The sequence below is a fragment of the Filobasidium floriforme genome, assembly GCF_021052385.1.
Source record: "Filobasidium floriforme strain CBS 6241 chromosome Unknown HD553scaffold_17, whole genome shotgun sequence".
NCBI classification, from domain to species: Eukaryota; Fungi; Basidiomycota; class Tremellomycetes; order Filobasidiales; family Filobasidiaceae; genus Filobasidium; species Filobasidium floriforme.
Window position 1 is genome coordinate 714,304 of NW_025763638.1, and position 26,262 is coordinate 740,565.

Genomic DNA, 26,262 nt, shown 5'->3' on the forward strand with positions numbered 1-26,262 from the left:
CGGGTTTCAGCTTCTAGTCTATAACATGATGCAGCCTTTCATGCGCGTTCCTGAACGATGCGATATTGCTGATGAGATTGTCAGGAAGATCCAACCTTTCCCACTTACGAGCTGCAGGCAATACATATGTATAAATTGGCCACCGACACAGGAAGCATTCACAGGCAAGCGTCATCGTCACCCATCTTCTTTCCTATGAGGCTTTCGCCTTGCCGTGCTAATTGGTTTCTGCCCTCAGAATCTTCCCACAGATTTGGACTAGCGCTAGCCCTGCAGCTCGGTCAAGCTGGTCGATTCCGCCTTCGATCGGTCGTTTTCTGCCATCCGTTGGTCTTGATCCCACTTATCAGAATAAAACATGCTTTCGTCAACCGCTATTCGCCTCGATCAAATGCTCGGAATGTGCCGTTTCCGACAGCAATGACGATTGCTTGTGAACGATTTTTATTGATAAAGCGTTACAGCAGGAGCTCGCTCGTATCGCGGAATCGGCCCCTGATATCGAATCTTGCGGCATCATTTCGCTCATTGCTTTCCGATCACCGACTGAATCCCTTCGAGAATCTTGCTGACGCCGAAAGCGCCAGGATCAGGAACTTTGGCTTCCTTTAACTGGTCCTGGCCAACGTAGGCGGCCCTGCCGGCTTTCGCTTGGATATTTTTGGTCTCCTCGGTCGATCGGTTGGCGGCTACTACTGCCTGAGCCAAGTTTTGGTCCGAAGCGAATGATTCGGTGAAAGCGAACAAAGGGTCCATCAAAGTACGGGAAGGCGGCCTCGCATTGGTGTAGTCGCACAAGGAATATAGGGCGTGCGACAATGCTTTGCCCCAGGCGGCAGATGAAGCGGATCCCGCATTGGTGAAACCTCCGGCGAGCGCGTTCATCCAGATGCTATATAAAGCTCCTGAAGTGCCGTCCATAACCCTCTCAATCTGGTTCATGGTGTCACGTCAGTTCTTCCAGCTTCAATACCCTAGACTCTTTTACTCACGCCCTCTGCAAGAGTCGCGATGGCGGATATCAGGTCTTTCTTGTCGACCTCTCCCGATTGTAACAGTCGCAGGATTTCTGTGATGGAGCGAGGATAGGTCAGTCGAAGTAGTCGACGCATAGTGGGCGGATTGAGCTTCTGTAAAGACTGTCTTACCCTCAGCTCCCGCTTTAAGACTGTATTGGGGAGCCAGTTTGAAAATGGTTAGCGATTTCGGGGACTCCTTGAGTCCTTTCTAACTCACCAAGTGCCACAATCTCCGTCACCGGCGATAGTATCAAACCTAGTAATCTCGGGCTCGGCCTCTATCACGTGTCGACAAGCCGCATCGAGAGCTCGCTCGAAAGAGGTATAGTCGTCTACCAGTGAATTAGGGAAATAAGCGGGACAGGAGTCAGTTCTTGAGACGACCGAAAATCGCTTGACTTATATCGGCAACAAGTCCAATCACGGCGCACGTACATGATACGGGACTGCCGCTGTTCTTCACCAGGGTCTCCCCCTCGTGCTCGTCTTGGATCGTCAGAGCGTCAACAGACCGCGGTTCGAAGATGGAAATCCAACCGGGTGCATCGGTGGGAGCGTCAAGCAGAGATACGATGTCTGACGCTGAAACCTTATTGTCGTCTTCGCGAGGAAGGAGCAACAGAGTCAAGGAGAATCCAGGGAGATTGATCGAGGTCTGGATAGGGTCAAGAGGGACGAGTATCAGCGGGTACTGCATCTGTTCAAGATTCGAGATCATTTAAAGTCACTTACCATGTATCGCCCGGCTCCAACCCTGACGACCTTGATACCCCGTTCCTCGAGAGCAAGTAACGCCTCTCCAGCGATGGCGGACAGCTCCATCTCGCTAAGACCTCCGAGATTGTTCACCAGGAGCACCACCTCATCGGTCCCGTCGTTCTCGAACGGCAAGAAAGATCGCTCCGGGTCGGTGGTCACAGTGATGTAATCCAGCATCAGGCGAATAAGTTCGGGCGTTTTGGGCAGCTTCATAGTCTTGACGCCGGGTTCATTGTGAATACCTGTCAACCAGATTTGGCTCGTCAGATCCTCGAGAAAAGCGACCTCGAATCGAACCGGTGGGTTGTCAACTCACCCATACCGATCTCGATCTCATCCGACTTGAGATGATGATCGTCCCCAGACCCAGTCGATCCGGGAAGACTGCAATGTCCTAGGCCACTTCCAATGGTGCCGATCCGCTCTGAGACTAGGGACGCAATTCGCTTGACGCTGTCGAAGTCTTTACCCTGAGCTGCAGCGGATCCCGCGACTTTGTGAACGAGGACAGTACCAGCGAGTCCTCGTCTACCGGTGATCGATCCCTGCGAACGGGGTACCGCGACATCGTCGCCGACGATGAGCAAATGTGTGGGAACATCGGGGTGGGAGACCGAGCTTTGTTCCTTGGCGAGACCAAAGTGAAGAACATCACCAGTGCTGATGGAGGACAAGGTTCAGTTATTCAACCGTATCGCGTGCTAGAGTTCGTGAGGCGGAGATGGACCCACTATCTCATGATGATGATCAAGACGCCCTTTCCCTTGTTGGCGAGCTGAATCCCGCGCCTGATCTGCCCAACATTGGGACTGGCAAAGATGTTTCCAGCGACGGCGGTGCTGAGCAGCCCTCGACCCACCATGCCTCCGAAAGAGGGCTCATGTCCAGATCCTCCTCCAGATACGATACCGACGTGATCGTGTTCTCTGGTGATGATCCTGTTCTTGGGGTCGACCAGGAGGCCAGGCCGAGTCCGCGCAAGACCCTGGGCGGCTTCAAGCGCGAGGAGACGGGGATCGTTGACGATATGCTTGTCCATTGTCGTTCAGCAGGCGTCGGTTTGAAGATGTTCAAGTGCAATGACAGAAGAACGGGTAGATTCGATACCAGCACATCAGCCTGCTTGATCTACCACAACTGCTTGTTCGCTCAGTCGTTTCATCTTTGAATGTCTCTGGGGTCCGATCGGATCCGATGGATAACGTCGCTTGGTATCGGTCAAGTAATGGATAACGTGATACCGGTCGCGGCCCTTCGAAAACCGTCGGTTGCGACCGGCTCTGGACGGGATTCTGGCTCAGATCACATGACGCATGATGATCAGGAACGCTGGAATGTGTCCGAGGCACGCCAAGGGGTCCGATCGCTCTTCGACTGATCCCGCTAACTCCTCCGCTACGGCCTGCGAGCATTCGGTTAGACGCGGATATGATACTTCTCGCTCCTGCGGGAGCGGCAGTTGTCTTCGATCTCTGACGAGCGCGCTGTCTTTTGGCGATGTCGCCAAAGCCAACGGAGGCAACGACGTTACAGGAGACTACTACGCAGCAGAGACCTAATCCCATGGGATCCCCACTTCTACCCCAGAGTCGTTCTGAAAAGCACATATAGGGCAGGATGTGGGGTCGTCTACTCGATCCCCTTCGATGTCTACTCCCTTTCACTACTCACACTCAATCCGAAAAACACCTTTGAGACTCTGCAATGTCTGAAGCCAAGATCTACGACAAGGGTCAATCCGAATACGTGGAAGATGTCAACCGTGCTGGAGATATCGACCAAGCCAACGAGCAAGCTAGGCTGGACGATGCCGAGCTGATCGCCGGAGAGGCAACCGAAAAGGTAAGTTAAAAAACCGCGATACACGCCTTGAAGCGCAGGATATGGGGGGCGAGAAGCGCGTGACAAGTGAAATATCCACATGTGAACGGGGCGACTGACCGAAGTGCGCTTCACTCATCGCTCCGGTTATAGTTGACCGGTTTTGTCTACTTTTTGAGTATCACCGCCGCCATCTCGTGAGTCGGGAAGCCGGGTGTGACGTGACACCGGCGTACTGACTTGACCTTTCTATTTGTAGCGGTTTCTGTTTCGGATACGATACAGGGGTCATTAGCGCCTCGCTCGTCAGTATCGGAGACGACCTGGGACACTACCTCAACAATACCGAGAAAGAGTACGCGCCCACATGCCACTGCATTCCTTTATGGCCTGCTGATTGCTGCAACTCCGTCTGTATAGATGGATCTCTTCGGGAACCTCTGTTGGCGCTCTGATGGGCGCTTTAGTTGGGGGTTCTCTCGCCGACAGAATCGGCCGTAAATGGGTACTCGCTGTCGGAGATGCCTGTTTTGTTGTAGGAGCCATCATCATTTGCGCTGGATTTTCCGTCGCCCAAGTCATTGTCGGTCGAATTGTCCTCGGGTGGGGTGTTGGAATCGCTGCCGCCGTCGCGCCTCTATGTGAGCAACATAGACGAACACCCGTAACTCAGATCGATGGCTAACGTGTACTTCTTCCGCAGACATCGGTGAATTGTCTCCCACACGATTCCGAGGCGCTCTTGTCACCATTCAGTCCATCGCGATCACGGGAGGGCAGTTCTTCAGTTACTGTATCGGTGTCCCGCTCGTCAGTCTGTTGAGCAACTTGACGAACGCACATGATCTGTTGATAGCTGACGCGTCACCAAACTCCATATAGACCGGTCAACACGGCTGGCGAATCCAATTTGCCATCGGTGTGGTCCCTGCTCTCATGCAAGCTGCAGCTATCCATTTGTGAGTCAGCTCATGGCTCCGTCTCCTGTCCTCTGACTAATCTTGTATGCTTCGCATCAGCCTTCCTGAGAGCCCTCGATACTCCCTCCTCAAAGGTCGTCGCGAGCAGGCTCGTTTGACTTTGGACCGATCGTACAGCAGCATGTCGTCCCGGTACATCGACCTCAAGTTTGCAGCCCTGGAAGAGAACGTCAAGATCTCTGCTCGACTTGTCGAGTCGACCACGCTTTGGCAACGCTGGAAGATGGTCCTCACGCACGGACCTTATAGGCGACCTGCTATTACGGCCTTGGGAATCGGTATTTTCCAGCAATTGTGCGGTTTCAACACCTTGAGTGAGCCTGCGCACTTCACGTTTCCTCGATCGCTCTTGTGCTGATGATTACCCCAATACTCAGTGTACTATTCTGCCACTATTTTTGCCATGGCCGGATTCGACAACCCAACCGCTACCGGTCTCATCGTCTCGGGTACCAACCTCTTCTTCACCATCGTCGCCATGTTCCTGTTGGATCGAGTCGGCAAACGACGCATCTTGCTCTGCACTCAGCCTGGAATGGTTGCCGGTCTCGCTCTCGCTGCCGTTGCATTTGCCAAAATGACTGCAGACACTGGTGGCAAGCTGATCGAAGGGCAAGATTACCCCAAGAACTGGTCCAACATGATGTTGGGAATGATGGTCGTCTTCATCGCCTTCTACGCGACTGGTTCAGGTAACATCACATGGGTAGGTCTCGTTGTTTGGAAGCAAGTATCATTGATGGTGTCGCTGATACTAAGAAATTGCATCGTATACAGCAATGCGCCGAGCTTTTCCCTCTCGAATTGCGAGGAATGGGATCTGCTATCTTGGCTGGAGGTGTCTGGGCCGCCAACATCGTGATCAGTGCCACCTTTTTGACCATCATGGAGCATGTGGGAGCAGCCGGTGCTTTCGGTATCTACGCTGGAATCTGTGCTGTGAGTGCGCAGCTTTGCCGTATCGGGAGATACTTGACTGACCGATCTTCCGCTCACTTCTTCAACGACAGCTCGGCTTCATCTTTATCTATTTCTTCTACCTCGAGGTCAGCGGTCTGTCGTTGGAGGAGGTACAAGAATGTTACAAGCACGGATTCGGGATTCGCAAGTCCAAGGAGATCAGGGCCGCTCACAGGCTGGCCTACAAGGAGCGCGACGAACAGGCCGCGCACGGTCCCCTTTGAAACGTCCAAGCGACTTCCTATAGGGCCCAGAGAGACGCTAATACCGGAGGATTAGTGAGATTATGAAGACAGTGATGAAGGGAAATATTGTATCGCAGTAACAAACGGGATCGAGAAACTGTTGTGCGAATCGGTTGTTTGGTTGTCAATAAGAAACAGGGAATATATCAAATGCAATGAAGAGCTTGTCGAGCAAGTGATTAAATTGTGTCGGGCCTGCGATGCTGCTGTCTGCACCTATCTTGACGTCGTGGTCGGTCTGTTCAACGCCTGACAGCAACACGATCTACTTCATCTTATTTCAAAAGCTATTTGTTCCATCATTACTCAATGCTACCATTCCGATAATAGAATCCGCGAGTGCGACACGAAGCGCAACCATCAACAGCCACAGCTCGGGTGGCAAATTATGGTCAAGATTGCGCGACTGTTTTCCAACGACATAACGCCGATTTTCTAGACCTGAAAACTATCCATGTCGCTGTTTATCGTAAACTTGGCCAGGCCCTGCAGAACCTCGTTCCTGGGCAGCGCCTGACCGGGAGATTAACTATATGGTGAGATCGAGCGTTTCACGAATCCGCGCGCGATCCGACCGACTTATCAATCAAGCATGTGACCCCGACACGCCGACATATCACTTGGCTTGCAATTGCGCAGTCAATCTGTGTAGGAGCAGCCCTGGATCAAAGATTGCAGTGCTAGTGCAGCTTGTCTACGTATACGAGTAAGCGTCTTTCGCGGTTGCATCTGGTCGAAAGTGAATTGTGAGAAGATCAAGCATATGACACAGGGGTTACACGACATAAGACATAGGACATAGGGACCGACGACATAGATCCCCTCCCTACCGGAGTCTTTGAAACAATAGAGCGATAGGCAAACAAGATACAAAACAAACGACGTGAAGGCGCGTACTGATATATGAAGGGCACATAGAGATCTTCAGGTCTCACAGAGGGTACCTGAAACCGTTGGAGATCTGAGTTTCGGTGGGACCCGAATTGCCCATGGGTTCCCCGGCCTCGAGTTTGCGGTTCTGCTTGCGGAGGTAGAGATAGGTCATGCTGGCGAACCCGATGGCGATGACGGCTGCCGCCAGGTTGACCGAGAAGGCTACGAGATATCGAGGAGGCGACTTGTAGAGGTAGGCCTAAGCGCAGATGGGGTTCATCAGGATTCAGAGTGAAAACCCTGGTGACGAACGCCCCTCGACTTACGGTCCAAACATTGGGCGTGTTGCTGATGGCGTTGATCATGGACAAGACGACGGCCCGCTTGATAGCAGGTCCAACGGTGCTACCCGAGATCCAGGATAGGGTACAAATAGCGCTATGAAACACGAGCGCCAGGCCATCAGTCGGAGCGCTCTTTCGTCTTACGTGCGCCGGACAACTCACCTCGCGTAGAACGAAGCGGGCATCAACATCATCGCCACGTATCGCGGCGCGGTCTTGGTCGTGGCCACAGCGAGAATGTTGGCGACGACAGTAATCACCAGAGGACAGGCGATATGCAAGTATCGCTGATTATGCAGTGCGATCGCCATGATAGAGCATCGATCAGTATTCAGGAATGTTTGGCGAGAATTCCGTTGAGGCTCACCTCCTGGGTCTTGTCCGAATGCATACCGTTCAGGATGATCACAAAGACGCACAGCACGAAGGGAGCTATCGATAGCAGGGGCACATAAGTATCGTAACTCTGGATATCAAGGTATCCGTCCCGTACTTACGAGCAGTCAAGCAGTAGGTGATGTTTCGAGAGTAGCCAAGGGTCGAGACGACCGAGGGGAAAAAGTTGTTTACGGCCGCGGCGATGTAACTAGATCATCGAAAAGAAAAGGAATCAGACCCTGTATTCGTGGCGTCCTGAGATGAGATGAAACGGCGCAGAAGATCGCATATCACTCACGTGGAAGTCAAGATCCCGCATAATAACCAGGTCTTCGGGTCGGTCACGGCCATCATGAACCCCTTCCAGGCGGAGATCTCGGAACTGTTGTCAACCTGTCCTCGATCCATCTGGAGGCGGTAGACAAGTCGATCCTTCTCTTGAGAAGTGAGGAGACGGGCCTTTTGGGGAACGTCGGGAAGGATAAAGATGCAGATGATGGCGATGCCGACGGTGAATACGCCTTCGACCAGGCTGGTTCAAGAACGAGGGCAAGGAGATCGTGAGTGGGACTCGATCTCCACATGTCGTTCTCGTACGCGCTGGAATTCGTACTCACAAGAGCCACCTCCAGCCTGCCAACCCGTGAGCACCATCGAGTTCCAGGATGGCGATCGCCAAGAGAGGTCCGAAGGCGTTCCCGAGTTGCGAACCGCTGTACAGGATGGCAGTACGGAGGGCGAATTGTTTCTTGCTGAGAGGAGTACAGTATGAGACGGGTAAGTACGGATCGACAAGATCCACGTCCCATCCGGACTTACGTGTACCAACAACTCAGGTAGAAGATCGCCCCGGGGAACTAAGAAAAAAAGTGGAATAATGATGATGTCAAAATCTGTAATTTTAAACTTTCGCTCTAGCTGGGGATGAAAAGAGGCAAGACTATGAGACTTACGAAGACCGCCTCGGTGATACCCAACGCCACCCGTGCCATCATCAACCCGACATAATTATGCACCGCCGCCGTCAAAGCGGAAACCACACCCCAAGCGGCACAAGCCAAACAGATGTACAAGGCCGGGCGGGAGATCTTGCCGATGATCATGTTCGAGGGGACTTGAAACCCGATATAACCGACAAAGAGGATGGAGACGACAGAGTTGTAGTCGGTCGTGCTGAGGGAGAGGTCGTCCATGATTCCGGCGAGCTTGGCAGAGGCGATGTTCTGCGAGCGAGGAGCGGAGTGAGAGTGAGAGGCAAGAGGCGTTGGTACATGTGCAAACCTAGTTTGAGACGGTGCGATCGGAGGTTATCAAAAGGCTTACTTGACGGTCCAGGTAGTTGAGGACGTCTGAAGCGCACGACGAAGAGGGTGAGATGGGATCATCGTTTCGAATCCCGGCTAAAGGTGAAACGCCAGTCACACAAACTTACAGAGCAGTACGAGCACCTACAAATGCACAGGCGTACAGTACCCGCACGAGTCCAGTGAGTCTGTCAGTATCGGTATCGGCATCTGCAGGACGACTGGGATGGCCCGTCCGTTGCGTGATCACTCACGGGCATGATGATCAAGTCGATGCGCCTGGTAATGCGCTTGTCCATAGCCTCCGTCTCTTCCTCCGTCATCCCGATCAAGGAGTCGGGGAGGACGACGGCGAGCTCGTGGCCCGCCCCGTTGACAGAGCTGGCATACTCGGCGTGCTCGGTCAGGTGTTTCTCCTTTTCATGATCGTCGATCGAGGTGGTGGGTCGGAGGGGTTGGGTCATCGTGCGATGAGTGAGGTTTGTGGTTATGGGTGCAGGATGTGGTCGTGGTCGTGGATGCCCTTGAAGCTTAACAAAATTCGGTAAGTGGGCAAGATCCGAGCTTCCTCGTGTATCTCTACGGTCAGAATCGACTTTAATAACGAACGACGGGGAAGAGCCCGAGGGTCATATATACGCGATCAAAGGGTGACGGTCGACTCCTGCCTGATATCGAGAGAGCCGAGAGCCGCGACTATCCGAGGGGCTCCATGGGCCTTCGTAGAGCCTGGAGTTCGGCCCCACTCGATAAAATCGGCCAGCACACACCACAGCATGCGGTACACGACACGAGGTCTCCATATCTCTCTACCTCTCGCATGGCTTTTGCGCCTGCTAGGGGGTCACCGACCGCGCGATCACGGAGAAATCCGAAACACCCGATTCCCCCTGTCGCCTCTCCCTCTCACGCTCGACCTCGGTCTTCTGGTTTCGGCGATCGGCGATCACATAAAAAGAGCTGGAACACACCCCGGCCCGGGGGGGGGGGGGGGGGGGGGGGAACATATCGCCGATTCCCTCTCGTCCCTTTCGCCGGCGTTGCATGCGCGCGCGCTTGCCTCCACCTCTCGTCCCCCACCCCTCCCCCTCGCTCGATGGGCGATACACTTGTTGATTAAAACGATCAGGATGACACCAGATCACCAGAGAGAGACACGTTCGGCTAACCTCGCTTCCCAACGGTTAGACGGTCGAGTTTCCAGTCACAAAGAGATCGTTCAAAGAGGGAGGAGACGTCCCCCCTCATCCCGCCCCAAATCCCCATTTACACGCGCGTCAATTGTTCCACAGCGAGCGAGCGAGCGACAAACACAGACGACTTCTGATCATGCAGAATCGATTTCCCACCTTTGCCCTTGGGCGCGCCATAGCGACGACCTCGAGGCAGCCTACATCTCGTCAGGCTTGTCGTCGACGCTATCATGCGCCCAATCTTGGCCTACAAGAACCAGCAAGAACAGGTCGAGGCCAAGGATGGCGTGCGGCTACCATCGTAAGTCGCGCGACTTTCGATATCTTTGATGGTACGACAGCTCACCTTCAGTCCTGCCTGCATTTCGTTTGTACCCAGGGAGCCAGTTTGGCATGCGGTACGATCGCCTACCTTTACCTGACTAGGGATCGGGTCCACCTCGACACCGAGACTCGACCTCGCGATCGTAAACTGGAACAAGGAGCAGGAAGAGGTCTGATCTCGATGTCAGAGGTCGAGAAGCACAACAAACCAGGGGATCTTTGGGTCGTCATCGAGGGAAAGGTTTGGGATATGACCGAGGTAAGTGTCCAATTGACACTAACACTCGGCATCGGAAGTTCCCTGCGGCGATATTAAATCCCATACTGACGAGTCTCCTATCTCCTAACCCATACTCAGTTCATCGAAGATCACCCAGGAGGAAAAGCCCCGATCCTCCGACACGCAGGGAAAGACGCGACGAAGATCTTCATGCCCCTCCATCCACCTGGCACTTTGGAGAGCGGGATAGATGCGGACAAGATGATCGGCTTGGTAGATCCGACGACCGTCAAGGAAGTGGAAGCACAGCCCGAAGCGGGTTCTGAGGGGAGGGAGGGGGACAAGGTGCCGTTAGGGCAGATCATTGGGTTGCCGGATTTTGCGGTACGTCTATCAGTCCTCGGGCCCTGTAGTTCTTGAGTTCTGGTGCTACTACCACCTGATTGATTCGCTGATTGTTTGATTTGGATGGTACGGTAGCCCGCAGCTGAGCAATTGTTGAATGCGAAAGCTTGGTCTTATTATTCGGCTGGGGCGACTGACGAGCTGAGTGAGTGAGCGAGCCTTTCCTGCCCCTCAGCTCAACACGACGAGATGGACTGATGTCCGATCTCTCACTCGCTCAACATCGCATATGTTATGACATGACAGCCTTGGCCTTGAACAAATCGGCGTACAACGCGATCCTCTTCCGACCCAGGGTCATGATCGACGTCGATACGGTGGACACGCGGACAGAGTTTTTGGGACACAAGACGTCCCTGCCGATCTTTGTTGCGCCGGCGGGGATGGCCAAGCTGAGGTGAGTCCCGTTTTCCAAGTGGTGTCGAGGTGCTCGTCTGAATTTTAGAGCTCAACACGCCGTCTTGTTCGTAGTCATCCGGATGGAGAGGCGGCCTTTTCCAAAGTCGCTGGTGAACACGGGATCATCCAATTCGTCAGTCCCCTACGCAACCTCTCTTTACTCGGTCACGGCGCTGACCCCGCTCTTGTCCCGCCGATGTCATCCCGCAGATCTCTACCAACGCCTCCGCCGGCCTAGAGACCATCATCGACGCCCGAGCCGAACCCGATCAGACCTTTTTCATGCAACTCTACGTCGACAAGAAGAGGGAGAAGAGCGAGGCGTTGATCAGGAAGATAGAGGACTTGGGGAGGTTGAAGGCGATTTTCGTCACCGTGGACGCTGCGGCGCCGGGAAAGAGGGAGGCTGATGAGAGGGGCAAGGCGGAGATCGAGGTGGTGAGTCTCGGTGTTGGACTTGAGATTTGATCTGAAGAAGTTGTTGTGAGATCGTGTCTCACATACAATTACGTCTTTCGTTTGTTTGACGAGCAGGCCTCGGGGATCTCGGGAGGCAAGATCCAATCCGACAGTAAAGGCGGTGGGATCGGCCGTTCGGTCGGAGGGTTCATCGACCCGAAACTGAACTGGTCGGATATCGGCTGGTTGAGACGACATACGCGGTTGCCCATCGGTTTGAAGGGGATCCAGACCGTCGAGGTAAGGCGCCCATCTGCTTGAGTTTTGCTAAGCGAGCGATGACTGGCAGGCTGATGCGGTATGAGTGCTTTCTTCGGGGTCGATGTGCGGGTAGGATGCTAAACGGGCGTATGACATGGGCTGCGAAGCCATCTACCTCAGCAATCACGGCGGACGAGCCTTGGATGGGTACGTTCCGGACTTCCCACGCTCCCTTCTGATCATCGTTCGTTTTCGCTCATCCCATTTCTATCCGCCGACCCAGCTCGCCACCCGCCCTATACACCCTCCTGGAGATCAACAAGTTCTACCCAGAAATCCTCCGGAGTGGGAAATGCGAGATATATATCGACGGCGGGATTCGAAGAGGCACGGACGTAGTCAAGGCGCTCTGCCTGGGCGCAAAGGGGGTGGGCATGGGGAGACCTTTCATGTACGCGTTGACTTATGGGGAGGATGGGGTGGCGCATGCAATAGAGAGTGAGTTGGTTTACTCTCTAAATCAAGCGGGATGTAGAAGCCGGATGGGCTTGCTGACAACGAGCTTTCGGTTGTCGTCTTGTTTTGTAGTCATGCGGGACGAGATCGAGACGACGATGCGTCTACTCGGGGTCACCAAACTCTCACAACTCGGACCTCACTTGGTGCGTTCAGGACTTCCCCCCCCCCCTCCTTTAATCCTCCTCTCGTCCAACTCATAAAGCCCTGACTTTGTTATGACGCCCTCGCGAACTGACGAATATCTCACATCTTGACCAAAACTCAGCTGAATACAAGAGCCCTCGACCCGCTCTTGAACGAAGCACCGGTGTATGGGCCTGACGAAGTCGTCCCGGGTCTGGGTCAGGGTCGATGAGGGCTCCGGAGTCTCTGAGTCTTTGGGCTCTGTCTAAAGGAGCCCACCCACCTTTGAAGGCCGTGACCTGCCTTTGACAAAAGCCGTCTACGATTGGTCCGGTACCGCATGAATCCCCGATCAGTCGATCTCACTTTGTAATCAGCACTTCATGTCGGCTATGAAACTACTATCAATAACCCCTGACCCGTAAGGGAGGGCAGACGCAACGCGAAAGGAAACAGTCGTCAGGAACTCAAGCCTTGGGCCGGACCACGATGCCGCTGGATTGAACCATAACATGGTGCGACCTTCTCGTTACGTCTCACAGAGGGAAGCTAGATATCTCACAAAGGGAAACTAGACTGCGTTCGGGTCGTACAATCAACGGACGCTTAGCTGAGCTGCTTCGCCATCATTCCCTCGAATAAAGTGGTCTTGCGAGCCTTAGCTTCACTGCAGTGTTCGATCAGAAGTACCATTCAATTCGCTGCAGTCTTCGTTACGTTTGTCCTTTCGACTCACCGAGTGGTGCCGTTGATGACACGCTCAATGAACTGTAGCATTCGATAAGGGGAACGGGATCAGCTCCCTTAGGAATTAGGGGTATCAGCTGCCCTACAATTTCAACTTTCGGAATCACTCGTTCGAGTTGATCGAGAGATCCAGCTTTAGCAAACACCTTGTCGGGCATCGAGTCCGGATAAGAGTATAGCGCTGAACCGCAATCACCGCAGAAAAATCGAACGATCCGCTTGCCAGAATCAGCATGGAAATCCTCGTACATCTGGTGAAGGTCAGCGCTGATCAGCGGTGCCGCAGATTATGTAATGTCGCGGACGGAATACCTTGGGCTCGCCCTTCGTCAGTCGGAGTTGATCCTTGTCAAGAGCGACGTTGTAAGAGACCATAGTATGCAATCGTTGACAAGACTGCGATCGGGTTATAGACAAGCATAGAATTCCGCGGAGGGCGATCGCAATTGCCACCGCTCGCTCACCTTGCAGTGACAGATAATGCCATCCAACGTCTCGGCGTTCACGTTGATTACGTCGTACGTGACGTTTCCGCAAAAGCAAGCGCCAGTCATTGTGTTTGAGAAAGACATCTTTGTCGAAGAGAATGATGATTTCAGGGCGCCTCGATAACGTAGGACAATTTTCCAGCAAAAGAAGGTTGTTTGGAAAACCACTTATATACATGACTGTTCATACAACGCAGAGTGAGCGAATTTTCGAACGTTTGCGTCTCCGCATCGCGCGTGTCTCATTCCGTTACCTGGTTATTTACCAATCCCCCGTCGAGCTGACTACAATATCAGTAAGCTTCGGACGCGCGCTTCGTCGACCAGCGCGATATTGCAACCCATCAATTTGAAGTGGTTTTCATCTTTGCAAATGTTGAGTAAGATTCGATTCTCTACCGTGAAACATGACTAAGATATGAGACACAACGTTCCCTTTTGGTATCTTAGTGTCAGTCATGGCCCTTATGGTTCAAATTGCCGCGATCAGCATATATAGACTTGCCAATCTGCGCGCTTCACTCTCCGGCCCCAGCGACATTAGGGTGACTTGGGATCTTCATATTCAGTCTGACCATCCTGGTTCACCAACATGTCTGCTCAAAGCATACCTAGCTCGTTCCGAGCCGTCGTAGCTTCTCCTGATCTTCGAACACCAACGATTCAGTCGATCGTCCTCGATGATCTACAAAAGGGATACGTCTTGGCCGAACACCAAGTACTTGTGAAGAACCACGCAGTGGCACTCAATCCGTGAGCAGGTAGAATGCCCGTTGAAATATCATCATTGTTGACCATCGATGACCGTATTGTACCGACTTATGATGACTTAGTACCGATTACAAGGTAAGTAGTGTTCTATTGGAAGGATCCCTTCTTGTAATCGGTACTGACCGAGTGAATGGGTTGATGGATAGCACGCACATGGTGACTGGACGTCTCGCCAGCCTGTTGTGATGGGTACCGATGGAGCTGGCGTTGCGCTAGCGGTCGGCTCCGAAGTCCGACACGTTAAAGTAGGAGATAGGGTAGCGGGAATGGTTTATGGTGCCTCGTCGCGAACGAACGGTACGGCAGCAGAAGGTAAAGTTACTAACGACGTTTACTCTACGTGGGTTAAGTGCTGGATATGAGACTAAGCGGGCCTGTTTCTAGTGACCATCTATGACGCAGCCCTCTTATGGGCGATGCCAGAAGGCATGAGCTTCACCGAAGGTGCCGCTATCACGGTCAGTCTTGCGTCTCATCAAGCTCTCATTGCGACTCATCGAAGTGTGTTTTCGCATTTGCGAAATCTCCAGGCAACCCATCTGACAGCGGTGCAAACGCTCTACATGCGCTGGGATCTCGCCAGGCCTTCGAAACCGGACACGTCAGAGGTCAAGAAAATCCTGCTTGTTTGGGGAGGTGAGTTTGGCCTGGAGATTGCGATAGACTGAGCTTTCTTTGGCTGACGTGCAATGTCGGAGACAGGCGCTACTGCAGTTGGGCATCATGCCATCCAGCTCGCTCACCTGTCCGGGTATCGAGCTTTTGTCACTGCTGCACCTGATCACCACTCACGGCTCATGGACATGGGTGCTGAAAGGTGCTTCGACTACCGCAATCCGGACATCGTCCAGCAAATTCGAGAGGCTGCGGGCGAACAGGGAATATTCGCGGCGTACGATACCCCGGCCAGCAACAAGTCGACCGAGTCTTGTATCGGTAAGACCTCTCAACTTTCCGCATATCCTTGTGGACTTTGACTGATCGTTCGCGATCACGCCTGGTAGACGCCATTGGCCCTAGTGGAGGTAGAGTAATGTCGACCTTGCCCCCCTCGGAAGAAGTGGTGTCTCGACGACTGGATGTCGAGCTCGAGTTCGTCCTAGTTTACACGCTCGTCGGATACGCAGTAAGTCCGTCAATAGATGGCAGATTGATCCGATCCTGATCGTCAAGCGCTGCAGTTCAAATTTGCCAATGCTTTCGACTTTCCGGCCAATGCGAACGATCGCAAGCAGTCCTACGAATGGGTGACTGAAGAGCTGCCCGCTATCTTTGCGGGATGGGAGGAAGGGCAAGGGTCAAGCCGATACACTCCCCAGGCCCTTCGGGTGGGACACGGGCTTGAGCGAGTGCATGAAGGTATCGCCATCTTGGGACGGGGCTCGTACAAGGCGGAAAAGTTAGTCTATACCATCGTTTGAGCCTGTAGTTAGACGTTCATCGTCTGGATGTGATTGCTGCCATGATTTGGTCCGACCATCCAGCTGAGATCCAGCGCAGTTGACCATGCAAAGTTGTCGGCCCAAACCGTGACTGGATTGCGACCACGTTTGAGATACGGCGCATCAAATTGTCAATGATTAAGATGATGTTCAACCCCGACAAACCCTGAGCCTACCAAAGAGCCTTGCGGCGGCGGTACTGCTTCCCGACGGACGTCGGCCACGCTAAGTTCAATTCGCATCGCGGCGATCCGGGGCAGGATGGCCCCTGCCCCGGCATGACTCTGCCGAAGCATTTGCGCCACTGCGTCCAGATCGGGGGCCAGTCATGGCGTGTCGCGTCCTGAAGAAAGCGATCAAAGTTCGCTCCGGGGTGAAACGAGCGATAATTCGATGAAACCAAAATTACAAGACCCTATGTACCGCGCCAGAACACCATCAATTTTGCGTTTATCGTAATTGTCATCGTCACTTCCTGCGTCGCGGTCTGCAAAGGATATGGGAACCACATCGCATCTTATGACTTGCACTGCCATCGCCATCACGTCCCTGCCTTGTCGATTCATTCGAGTCAGATCCGGGTTGTCGAAGAGGTGTACTAACAGCGCAAAGGGATTCAATCGTAAAAAGCAGCCCCTTCGATCCATACGCTCGTTCCATATCACTTTGTCCGTTCGTCGGTCGAGTACCTGACTTGAACACCATTCGTAATGTTCGTCATGTTGCATGTTGACCATGTCGCGTTCATCGGTACTCGGAGAATCCTTTCCTTTCCTTTCTCCAAGTAGCCTGAGCAGAATTCGAAAGGTCCTTTAGGTCCTTTTGCCTTTTGAGGTGTCCTTTCCCGACCCTTCCCGTCCAGACCTACGAGCTCGTGACCTCGCAGGTGGACAAAGATGTACACTCACTGACTGTATCGAGATGCGAGGGGGGAACAAAGGAACGAAAGGATCGTCGTCGTCATCGCCGGGAATCGTCGTCTTCGAAGAATCGTCGAGAACGTCAACGGAGGGTCCTGGGCTGCTAGGATGAGATACAAGGCAAAGAAGAGAGGAGCTAGATAGGGTGAGGAGAAGGTCAGCTTTCGATGGTCTTTCAGAAGCACTCACTCACTCAGACACTCATTCACCTAACATACACACGACGACCTCCCCACTCACTCGACGACACCGACGATGACCTCGAACGAATTCACCATCACCCCGATCGACTCGTCCACCTCCTACCAAGCCTGGTCCGACCTCTTCCGTGCCTACCTCGTCGAGGGGAAAGACGAGCAGAAGTTCCCAGCCGACCAGTACCGAAAGACTTTCCACCGGCTCGTCGATACGGGTCCAAAGGGGGACGTTTACGGGTTCATGCTCTTGTCCCCCGGGGGAGACGGAGAAGAGATGGTCAGGCCGATCGGTTTCGCCCTCTACTTGTTCCACCCTACCACCTGGTCCGAGAAGGGGCATTGTTACCTTATCGACCTCTACGTCCACCCTGGGTACAGGAGGAAGGGAGGGGCGACGGGGTTGATCATGCGGGTCAAGCAGGAGGCCTTGGACGGCAAGATCACTGGTAAAGGGTCGCAACACATGTTGTATTGGCATACGAAGAAGGAGAACAAGGTGGCCAGGGAGTTGTACGACAAGTTGGCCAAGAATGAGCAGACGGTTTATGAGATGGTCTTGGACGAGGAGTAGGGCGGATAGGGTAGGAGGTCGTGGGCGGGTGGTCGATGTGATATCTCTTTGTATAACCTCGCTTGTACCCGGATGACTTGACCTCATGACTCGATGACGACGACGACGATGTTCATCCATTCTACGATCTCGCAATCATGTCATCTATACATATATGTAGAGAACCTGTCGTCCTCGTCCTTGTTCCAAGTTGAACGGCAGTACTGCTTGAGCTATACAACTATATTTCGATCGAGATCGCACGTCAATTGCAATCAATCACCCCGACCGCAAGGTGACTTTACCTTGACCTCGACCTCGACCTCTTCTTCCTCTTCGCCGGGACATTCGGGCTCAACGGGACACCCCATCCCCATATACATAGGGCTCTCGATCTCTCTCCATATCGTACAGCCGCCGCATCGGATACCTGGATACTCCGAACTCTCACACACCCAGACGCTCGACGCTCGACGCTCGACCACATCATACATCATACATCATCTCATCGCAATGCCAACCTCAACCCCCTTCTGCATCCCTATCGACCACACGACCGACTACGAGCAATGGCACGCCCTCTGGAAAGCTTACCTCGAGTTCTACAATACGACACTGCCGGAGGAACAGTATAGGGATACGTTTAGCAGGCTGGTTAGGGAGGATGGAGATCTGGGCGGGTTCGTCCTGGTCCTCACAGACGCCAAAGACTCAAACGTCGATGAAGACGGAGACGAAACCGAAGGAGACGACAAGGACAAGAACAAGGACAAGGACAAGCAAGTTCACAGGCCGACAAAGTACACCTACACCTATATCGGACTCGCACACTACCTCACGCATACCTCCGCCTGGGCCCCAGCGTCCACTCGTCATTGTTACTTGAACGACCTTTACGTCGACCCCACGGTTAGGGGTACGGGAGGGGGACGGATGTTGATCGAAGCTGTGCAAGAGGAAGCCAAGGCGAGATTGGGGTGTTCCCGGGTCTATTGGTTGACCGCTCCGGACAACGTGGCGGCGAGGAGGTTGTACGACAAGGTCGCTACGACGAATCGGGTTGCGTATAAGATCGACCTCTAATCTTGAGGGGGAAGACGGGGGAGGTGGTGGAGGTGGAGAAGGTGGTGGAGAAGATGGTGGAGAAGGTGGTGGAGAAGGTGGTGGAGAAGGTGGTGGACTAGGTGAGTGGATCGTTTCGAATTCCGGATGTCGATGGACGGTCGAAGGAGGATCAGTGGGGGGCCTTGGGGGGAGAGCTGGGAATGCGCTTCTCCATCCTCGTCTTCGATTACATCGTGTGCTGATCTCTCCTGACTCTCAAATCGCACGAACGGTACTGCATAGTACATCATCTTTAGGTCGTCTTGTTCTCGCAGAGATCTCGCCCAACACAAGCCCAACCCATCCAGCCCGAAAGGAAGATACCTCGCTCGCTCGGACGTCTCTTCTTCTTCCACGACTTCACCTCTCCGTCAATCTTTTCTTGAGTCGAGGCACCTCACCGGCAGTCTCTCTCTTCGCAAGCATTTAGATTGGACCGCATGCATTATATTATACATCACAAGTCACACAACGACCACCGTAGCACCAGACCTCGAACCTCAACCCTCGGTCCTCGGCCCCATCCTTATTCTCGACCTCGACCGGAAGCTGAACCTCGTCCTCGTCCTCATTCTCGGCGTCGGGTCGAACCTGAGCTTCAGCCTCGATCTCGACCTTCGACCTGAACTCGGATGAAGTGCCATGTCGAATTCAAAGACAGAGCCTGGACACGACTCTGGGATCAAGAGGTGGAGACCTACAGTACCTCGTGAATCGAGGCGGAGACTCACAGTATTTCTCGAGTCGAGTACGAACACGGAAGCCTCTGGATGCATCGAAGCGGCAAGATGCTCTTACAAACCCGGGAAAAGATTCCCCTCTGTCCGTAGGGGTGGAAGGTTAAAAAAGGGCAGATGTCGATGTCGTTGTCGATGTCGATCGAGAGCGGCGAGGATGAGAGGGCGGATCGAGACGAGGCGAGGGCGGAGTGGCAGACCATGTTGATCGCCGGGACGATGCGATCGTCTCGTGGCCGACTCGGTCCAATGGCGAGGAGAGAGAGAGAAAATCAAGCATACACACACGTATTCTTCTCGAGGACTTGAAGGATCTCGGGCGGCACATCATCTCGAGTCTGGGCGTTCATATTGCGTGTGATTTGGGGGGCGGATATCATGAACATGAAGATGAAATACGCTTTTCTTCGACCCGAGTCGGACCGGGTGGCAGCTCGTCTCGGGCTCTTTTGAAAGTTATTCGCTCTTCGCTGGATACTTGATAGTTCGATGGTCGAGCTATGGATGGTTCGGCCATTGCAGGGCATAGATTGGATTTGGTGCGTCGAGCCCATGGTAGACGAGCGGTGGAGGACCAAGTCGATCTAGTACGTCAATGTTCACATACATATGTCACGGCCTGGGATACCGGTCGATCATCGATGGCGTAGGGGATATCTTCCACTTTAAGAACGGCCTTGCTGGTACACGCATGGGTCTCGAGCGACGGCTGTTGAGACGAAAAATCGTTAGCTATTGGCACCGAATGTAATAACACTCCAGGGCGGTGCAGGCAGGTCGTGACTGCGAGAATAGGCGCTGTCGAGATGGAATGAATCTTCGGGTTGGAAAGAGGGGATTTGGCCCGGACGATGACGCTTCAGAATCGGAGAGCGGCGCTGATGTTTGACGAATTAGGGGGAATTGTGGAGCCGCCGTGATCGGCCGGGAGGTTACGGGGCGGGGTGATTGGCAGCAGACGTTTTAAGATGAGCTTTGATGATACGTGTTTCGGTAATCTCATCGTCACGGTTCGGGGTGTTCCCTTTGCGCCTTTCCGATTCAAGTTTGGAGCGTTTACGGAGACTGCAAGCCCTATCGGATCGCATAAAGCGGTCGGTATTGGAGATCTATCCTACGAGTACATCGTTATCGCCTCCAATGATCAGCAAATGGACACGAAACTCGAACTCACGATGACCAAGATTTTTTCGGCCAGCACTGCTCTTGTCGCACTCATATCCCTCTTCGGGATCGGGACACAAGCCAAATCTTGCCAAAATGCAGCCCAGACCATCGGACAGGTAGCATTCCATGCGTGCGAACAAGCTACAGGCGACTTTAACCTGTTCAAAGTGAGTCGGTCTGTTTGTGAAGACGGCGCAGCTTCTTGATGAATTTTTTTCACTTCAAGGATACGGAGGACGGACCTGGCAGAGAGCCCGATGACAAGCGTGGCGTCGTCGTTGCAATCCATAACACGGTCAACCTGGTCGACTGTGTTGCCTTGTGCAACGAGAGTAACGGTAGTGCAGGTGGGCGTTCGGTGTCGTGTCTCCTTGCTGCCGCCCTCATGTTGAGGAGAGACGTTTCCCAAGGTGACGGCAATTGCAAGGGCGTATCCTGGAAGGCGCAAGATGGTACCGCAGAGCGGGGTGTTTGTACTCATTACGTACCGGCGTGCGCTCAGCCGTGACCGGAGTGACTGGAACCCATCAGGGCGTCGCTACGTCGGGAAAGTGTCCAGAAGATGGGACTTTCAGCGGTAAGCATCAATAGATATCCTACATCTATCGAGAGTAGCTGATATCCCGACATCCCAGATGACGGCGTCGAGTGCTGCGAGATCTGGTTCTAATGAATCACAAGCGCCACGCGCGCTCCAGGCTGACCATCGCCACTAGTGGCTGCGCGAATCTAGTTTCGCTTGTAATGTTTGGAGCTTGAACGCTCTATCAAGGTGTAAAATTAGTCCCTCAACAGTGACAACTGTTCCTTTACCTCCCCGCAGTACGATCCGGGAGCTAGAGTCCGTTGAGGTCGCTCGTTCTGGGAAAGCTCTCGGTGAGGCACCCCATGCCATGCTGTGGATCTGATCAGAAGTGATACGGGATAAATTGATCGTTCAGCTAGCGTCCATCCTGGAAACGCGACGACGTTGAGCAATCTTTGAACCCAAGTTCATGGTGGTCGTTATCATGGTCCGATATCACATGAATCCGTGGACGTTTCTTTGCGTCTTTCACGGGAGAACCCTCTGTCTGTGAACGGCTACGCTTGTAACCGGGGGCGAGTCCATATATATATCTGCGTGCCTATAATCTCAGTGTGCTCTGCGATATTTCCGCCTGAATCGTCAGCTGACACTCGACGGAGACTTTGTCGAAAATATTAGACTGTCGAAGCTATGCATTTGTAAACCCGGGTCCGCTCGTGATGTAGAAGCTTGCAAGCCCCTGTGGATATTACTTCAACCTCGTGTATTATACACTGTCGATACCGTCCAAACGTAAAGGCCACACGTGAACAGACCGAAAACCCGACAATAGGATCTGCTACGTAATACAACGACGCTCATGAACCAGCGTTATCTTGCGTTCTACGCCATCATGGCCACCCAATTGCCGCCAAGCGTTTCCGTACTATTACCGACGAAATCCTCCATGACCCAGTTGAAACCTTCCTCGCTGACGTCCTTCTGATCGTGTTTGCATTTGAGGTCGTCCCCTGATTTGACGGAAATTTCGCTCCATCCACGAATGACGATATCAGGACTCTTAGGCATCGGGCCGTCCGAGAAGTCACAGGGGTATTCGAAAGGAGAGGTGCAGTCTGTCAACACGCAGTGAAAATCCCCGCTCTTGATCGTGGGATCGGCAGTGAGATGCGCGATCCAGTCGATGTCTGCCTCGGTATCCTGCCTGTTCGTAGATAGGCTAATATCGAATCCACCACGGTCGACGTTTCTGCATCTGATCGATGCTCTCCATGCTCCGCCTGGCATGTCCCCGGTTTGCCCTTGCTTGAGCTTCAAGCTACGGAAGAAAACCGCTACCTTGGGTTGCTCGACGAACGGCTTGTCGAACTGGATTCTCTTCGTATACATATTGGCATAGCTAATATGCGTAGTGCCGCATTGTAGACGAGGGTCCTCCTTAGGGATGGCCAACCAAGTCGAACCCATGAAAAAATTTCCGTTGGCGTTATTGTTGTTCATCCCTATCCTACCATCCCCGCCGTACCAGCCCTCCACGGCGATGTCCTGGTTGCGTTCCTATGAGTGTACGTAAGCCAGGCATGTTCGCGTCAGCAGATACTCGTGATCGCTTAGGTCTAACCTGCGGTGTAAATCAGGAGATACTCACGATATGCAACTCGTTCAGGCCGGCCGCCCAATTTTGATCCTTCCACTTCAAATCGACGTAAAAACCGCGGTCACTGTGATATGCCACAGCCTGGCATCTTCCGCCATAGTTTGCGGCAGCGTTGGAAATTGCGGTCTGGATGCGCGTTGACTCGTTTGCCTTGAGGGTAGCAAGGAAGGCGTCCGTCATGATTCAGAATTTGGATGCGACCGTGGTATGCCGAACGTTCAAAGCACGCTCGAGAAAACAGGGGGCTCGACTGATATATAACGTCGTGCATGCACGTACATCGTGCTGACTGCTGTAGAGGGCATCGAGGAACGCAAGCGTCGAGGTCATGTGGCTTGTGAGGCGGGTTCTCAGATGGCTTGGAAGTTTAATTTGCATTCTGATACCGTTTCAGGTACCGGCGATTGTCACGACTAAGGGAAGCACTCGATTTGAGTTTGCGGAAATACATGTACTAGTACAAGCGCGCACACGATCATCGTCCCGAGTCCTCTGTATGGTAGTCTCCTGGCGGTACATATGTGAAACCGGTGATGTCTCCCTGCAAAAACCCGTTGTAGTCGAAACCCGGCGCTGCCATATCACGGGCGACCTTGTTCCTCCTGGCATCGACCGTTTGAAATTTAGTCCGTGAGTTGTAAGTGCGTCGGGTCTGTTGGATATCGAGTTGATCACCGTTGTATAGTTTGCATGAGGATAAAATATACAAGAGGGGATCATGAAATCAAACCAGAATGGTCTGCTATATATATTATTCTGGTAGGTGGCAAGGTGCTGCGGTTTGCGGTTTGCGGTCGCAAGTTGCGGTTTGCGGTCGCAACTTGCGGTTGTGGTCGCAACTTGCGACAGTGGTCGCAGATTGCTAAGCGAGTCGCAGATTGCTAAGCGAGAACAAAAGGAAAGGTGCGAAGAGTGGATGTGCTTTATTGTTCCATGCGGTCTATTGTTCTGGGAGAACAATAGGCGTGCGGGAGAACAATAGGATTCGACACTCCCCCTCACTCAAGCGTCCTTTGCGAAAGAGGTTGGTTTTCCGCTGAGACCCATCCCGGTGACAAGGTGATGGAATTGGTGATGGGCGAGACCTTTGGTGAGAGCATCGGCAAGGTTGTCCTGAGTTGGAACATGGGAGAGTTCAACGGTGTTGTCGAGTACTTTCTCTCTAAGATAGTGGTGTCTCATGTCGATGTGTTTGGTGCGATCATGAGCAACAGGATTCTTGGATAGTTGAATGGCAGCATTGTTGTCGTTGAGAATGGCGAGGGGACCAGAGACCGGGTGACCGAGAGATTCGAGAAGAGTGCGGAGCCAGACTGCCTGTCGGGTAGCATCAGCGGAAGCCATGTATTCAGCTTCCGCAGTAGAGAGAGCTGTGGTTGGTTGTCGTCGGGATTTCCAGGCTACCGGTCCTCCAAAAGCACGGAAGAGGTATCCGGTAGTAGATCGACGAGTGTCCAAGCATCCACCCCAGTCGGCATCGGCATAACCCAGGATGATCCTTTGGCCAGAGGTGGCGTCATAGGTGAGGCAGAGTTCGATGGTACCTTGGAGGTATCGGAGTAGGTGTCGAGCAGCATGGACATGTTGCTTGTTCCACTTGCTGACGGTCCGAGCTAAGACTCCAGCGGCATGAGCGATGTCGGGTCTGGTGATGGTGGCCGCGTACATGATTGATCCGACCATTGCTGGATATTCCTCATGAGCGGCTTCCTGATGTTCAGCATCGGTAGCAGGAAGAGATCGGAAGCCGGAAGGAAGGGGAGTCTTTGCCGGTTTGGAGTCGAGCATGCCAAACCTTTCCAGGACCGCCTGTACGTAGTGTTCTTGAGAGATGTAGAGCTTCCGGTTGGGCCTGTCTCGGAAGACGTTGAATCCAAGAAAGTAAGAGACCGCTCCTCCGTCGGAACACTCAAATCGGTCGTTGAGTTTGGTCTTGAAGTCGTCCAGTTCCTGACGATTGTTGCAGGCGATGAGTTGATCGTCAACGTGGACGGAGAGGATGAGAAGGGTATCCTTGGTCGACCGGATGTAGAGACAGGAGTCGGCCGGAGAAGGAATGAGACCGAGAGATCGAAGGAACTTGTCGAGAGCCTGGTTGAAGCAGCGAGGTGATTGTTTGAGACCGTAAAGTGATTTCTGAAGTCGGAGAACCTTGTTGGCAGGGATATTGCTGCCCTCAGGAGGTTCAAGATGGACGAGTTCCTCTAGTTCTCCGTTGAGGAAGGCGGCCTTGATGTCGACCTGATCACAGTCCATGTCGAGGTAGTTGACCAGAGCGAGGAAGACTCGAATGGTATCCTTATGAGCAACTCCCGCATAGAGTTCGTTGTAGTCAACTCCTTCCTTCTGTAGAAATCCTTTTGCTACCCATCGAGCCTTGTAGGCGGATGGCTTCCCGGTCTCTCCGTCGATCTTCCGGGTGAAGACCCACTTAGCTCGAAGAGGTTTGGATGTAGCTTCTTGCCTATCAATGACGGACCAGACCTTGTACTGATCCATCTTGTCGAGTTCGGCTTTTATAGCCTCCTGCCATTTGTCCCACTCTGGAGATCGGTGGGCTTCCTGAAAAGTTTGAGGGATGGCCGTGGAGATGAGTGCATGGCCACAGATGACGGCGGTAGCGAGGTTTGCATAGTATCCAAATTTGGCAGGTGGTTTGCGGACTCGTCGGGAGCCATCAGGCAGGACTGGGTTTTCCGGTGTCGGTACCGGTGCAATATCCCATCCTTTGCTCCAAATGCCGGATGACTTGTGTTTGGCCTGTGTAGCCTGTGTAGCCTGATCACTTGGGATGGTCGTGTCATCACCAGGCTGATCAGGTGAGTCGAGAGTATCGGTATTGTCTTCAGCCGATTGATCCTCTTCGGTTTCAAAGTCTGAGTCTGATGTTGGTTCAGGTACTATGTCGATGTCGACCTGAGTGGACTGGGTTTTGGTTTCCAGTGATTTGGTGTTGGTGGAAATCTTTGGTTGTTTACCAAAGACCACATCACGAGAGATGGTGACCTTTTCGGTGTGTAGATCCCAAATCCTGTAGTTGTCGGTCCCCTCAACGTAAGAGAGTAGTTGCCCTTCAATGTAGCGAGGGTGAAGTTTGTTGGTGTTGTTATGGTCACGGAACCAGAGCTGACAGCCAAAGGGTTGAAGGTGCCGGGAGTTGACTTCACGTTGCCTCCAGAGATCCTCCGGGATATGCTTGTCAGATCCTGTGGGAGCCCGGTTCCTGGTGTAGATGGCGTAGTTTGCCGCTTCGGCCCAGAACTTGTCATCGAGTCCGCTATCGATCAGGAGCGTCCTTACCTGATTGAGAATGGTAAGGTGCGCCCTTTCAACTCTACCGTTTTGAGCATGAGCGGCAGTTGGAACGAAGTGATGCTCAATGCCCTTGGCTTTGAGGTAGTCACGAAGAGCATGTGACTCGAATTCT

General features: G+C 53.2%; 9 protein-coding genes across 9 annotated transcripts; 5 read left to right on the forward strand and 4 right to left on the reverse strand.

The window, feature by feature from the left end:
• Positions 1 to 420: 420 nt before the first annotated feature.
• Positions 421 to 2,923, reverse strand: HD553DRAFT_78677 (dihydroxyacetone kinase). The gene is made up of 8 exons (XM_046184490.1): positions 2,510 to 2,923; positions 2,095 to 2,438; positions 1,752 to 2,020; positions 1,455 to 1,674; positions 1,237 to 1,351; positions 1,149 to 1,168; positions 993 to 1,069; positions 421 to 933 (listed from the first exon to the last, which is right to left on the reverse strand). Exons 1-8 carry the CDS (start codon positions 2,815 to 2,817, stop codon positions 526 to 528), a joined length of 1,761 nt encoding a protein of 586 aa, XP_046035058.1. The 5' UTR covers positions 2,818 to 2,923; the 3' UTR covers positions 421 to 525.
• Positions 2,924 to 3,349: 426 nt separating this feature from the next.
• Positions 3,350 to 5,979, forward strand: HD553DRAFT_286948 (general substrate transporter). Its single transcript, XM_046178272.1, has 10 exons — positions 3,350 to 3,620; positions 3,753 to 3,796; positions 3,859 to 3,954; positions 4,020 to 4,240; positions 4,303 to 4,409; positions 4,482 to 4,558; positions 4,619 to 4,893; positions 4,957 to 5,285; positions 5,357 to 5,518; positions 5,590 to 5,979. Exons 1-10 carry the CDS (start codon positions 3,483 to 3,485, stop codon positions 5,761 to 5,763), a joined length of 1,623 nt encoding a protein of 540 aa, XP_046035059.1. The 5' UTR covers positions 3,350 to 3,482; the 3' UTR covers positions 5,764 to 5,979.
• Positions 5,980 to 6,664: 685 nt separating this feature from the next.
• Positions 6,665 to 9,147, reverse strand: HD553DRAFT_351480 (putative nicotinamide mononucleotide permease; the record flags this gene model as incomplete). The annotated part of the gene is made up of 12 exons (XM_046183617.1): positions 6,665 to 6,916; positions 6,984 to 7,095; positions 7,164 to 7,288; positions 7,369 to 7,433; positions 7,499 to 7,587; positions 7,678 to 7,911; positions 7,997 to 8,131; positions 8,199 to 8,236; positions 8,333 to 8,602; positions 8,703 to 8,728; positions 8,812 to 8,827; positions 8,938 to 9,147. 12 exons carry the CDS (start codon positions 9,145 to 9,147, stop codon positions 6,716 to 6,718), a joined length of 1,521 nt encoding a protein of 506 aa, XP_046035060.1. The 3' UTR covers positions 6,665 to 6,715.
• An 865-nt stretch (positions 9,148 to 10,012) lies between these two features.
• HD553DRAFT_336405 (FMN-dependent dehydrogenase-domain-containing protein) lies at positions 10,013 to 12,928 on the forward strand (the record flags this gene model as incomplete). The annotated part of the gene is made up of 12 exons (XM_046182234.1): positions 10,013 to 10,177; positions 10,256 to 10,459; positions 10,559 to 10,804; positions 10,901 to 10,970; positions 11,072 to 11,222; positions 11,297 to 11,357; positions 11,435 to 11,662; positions 11,759 to 11,923; positions 12,018 to 12,091; positions 12,168 to 12,382; positions 12,473 to 12,546; positions 12,669 to 12,928. 12 exons carry the CDS (start codon positions 10,013 to 10,015, stop codon positions 12,756 to 12,758), a joined length of 1,743 nt encoding a protein of 580 aa, XP_046035061.1. The 3' UTR covers positions 12,759 to 12,928.
• A 43-nt stretch (positions 12,929 to 12,971) lies between these two features.
• Positions 12,972 to 13,932, reverse strand: HD553DRAFT_315323 (Mss4-like protein). The gene is made up of 5 exons (XM_046180474.1): positions 13,738 to 13,932; positions 13,586 to 13,669; positions 13,360 to 13,524; positions 13,263 to 13,294; positions 12,972 to 13,193 (listed from the first exon to the last, which is right to left on the reverse strand). The coding sequence occupies exons 1-5, from the start codon at positions 13,843 to 13,845 to the stop codon at positions 13,133 to 13,135; spliced, it is 450 nt and encodes a 149-aa protein (XP_046035062.1). The 5' UTR covers positions 13,846 to 13,932; the 3' UTR covers positions 12,972 to 13,132.
• Positions 13,933 to 14,341: 409 nt separating this feature from the next.
• On the forward strand, positions 14,342 to 16,124 carry HD553DRAFT_298576 (chaperonin 10-like protein). Its single transcript, XM_046178586.1, has 8 exons — positions 14,342 to 14,514; positions 14,595 to 14,607; positions 14,679 to 14,844; positions 14,917 to 14,990; positions 15,063 to 15,168; positions 15,235 to 15,468; positions 15,537 to 15,658; positions 15,714 to 16,124. Exons 1-8 carry the CDS (start codon positions 14,354 to 14,356, stop codon positions 15,951 to 15,953), a joined length of 1,116 nt encoding a protein of 371 aa, XP_046035063.1. The 5' UTR covers positions 14,342 to 14,353; the 3' UTR covers positions 15,954 to 16,124.
• Positions 16,125 to 16,781: 657 nt separating this feature from the next.
• HD553DRAFT_78738 (uncharacterized protein) lies at positions 16,782 to 17,769 on the forward strand. Its single transcript, XM_046184491.1, has 2 exons — positions 16,782 to 17,039; positions 17,092 to 17,769. Exon 2 carries the CDS (start codon positions 17,150 to 17,152, stop codon positions 17,660 to 17,662), a length of 513 nt encoding a protein of 170 aa, XP_046035064.1. The 5' UTR covers positions 16,782 to 17,039; positions 17,092 to 17,149; the 3' UTR covers positions 17,663 to 17,769.
• A 2-nt stretch (positions 17,770 to 17,771) lies between these two features.
• HD553DRAFT_315331 (acyl-CoA N-acyltransferase) lies at positions 17,772 to 19,022 on the forward strand. The gene is made up of 2 exons (XM_046180475.1): positions 17,772 to 18,825; positions 19,003 to 19,022. The coding sequence occupies exon 1, from the start codon at positions 18,155 to 18,157 to the stop codon at positions 18,722 to 18,724; it is 570 nt and encodes a 189-aa protein (XP_046035065.1). The 5' UTR covers positions 17,772 to 18,154; the 3' UTR covers positions 18,725 to 18,825; positions 19,003 to 19,022.
• Positions 19,023 to 21,924: 2,902 nt separating this feature from the next.
• Positions 21,925 to 23,145, reverse strand: HD553DRAFT_315337 (uncharacterized protein). Its single transcript, XM_046180476.1, has 2 exons — positions 22,827 to 23,145; positions 21,925 to 22,735 (listed from the first exon to the last, which is right to left on the reverse strand). The coding sequence occupies exons 1-2, from the start codon at positions 23,013 to 23,015 to the stop codon at positions 22,061 to 22,063; spliced, it is 864 nt and encodes a 287-aa protein (XP_046035066.1). The 5' UTR covers positions 23,016 to 23,145; the 3' UTR covers positions 21,925 to 22,060.
• Between the last annotated feature and the right edge of the window lie 3,117 nt (positions 23,146 to 26,262).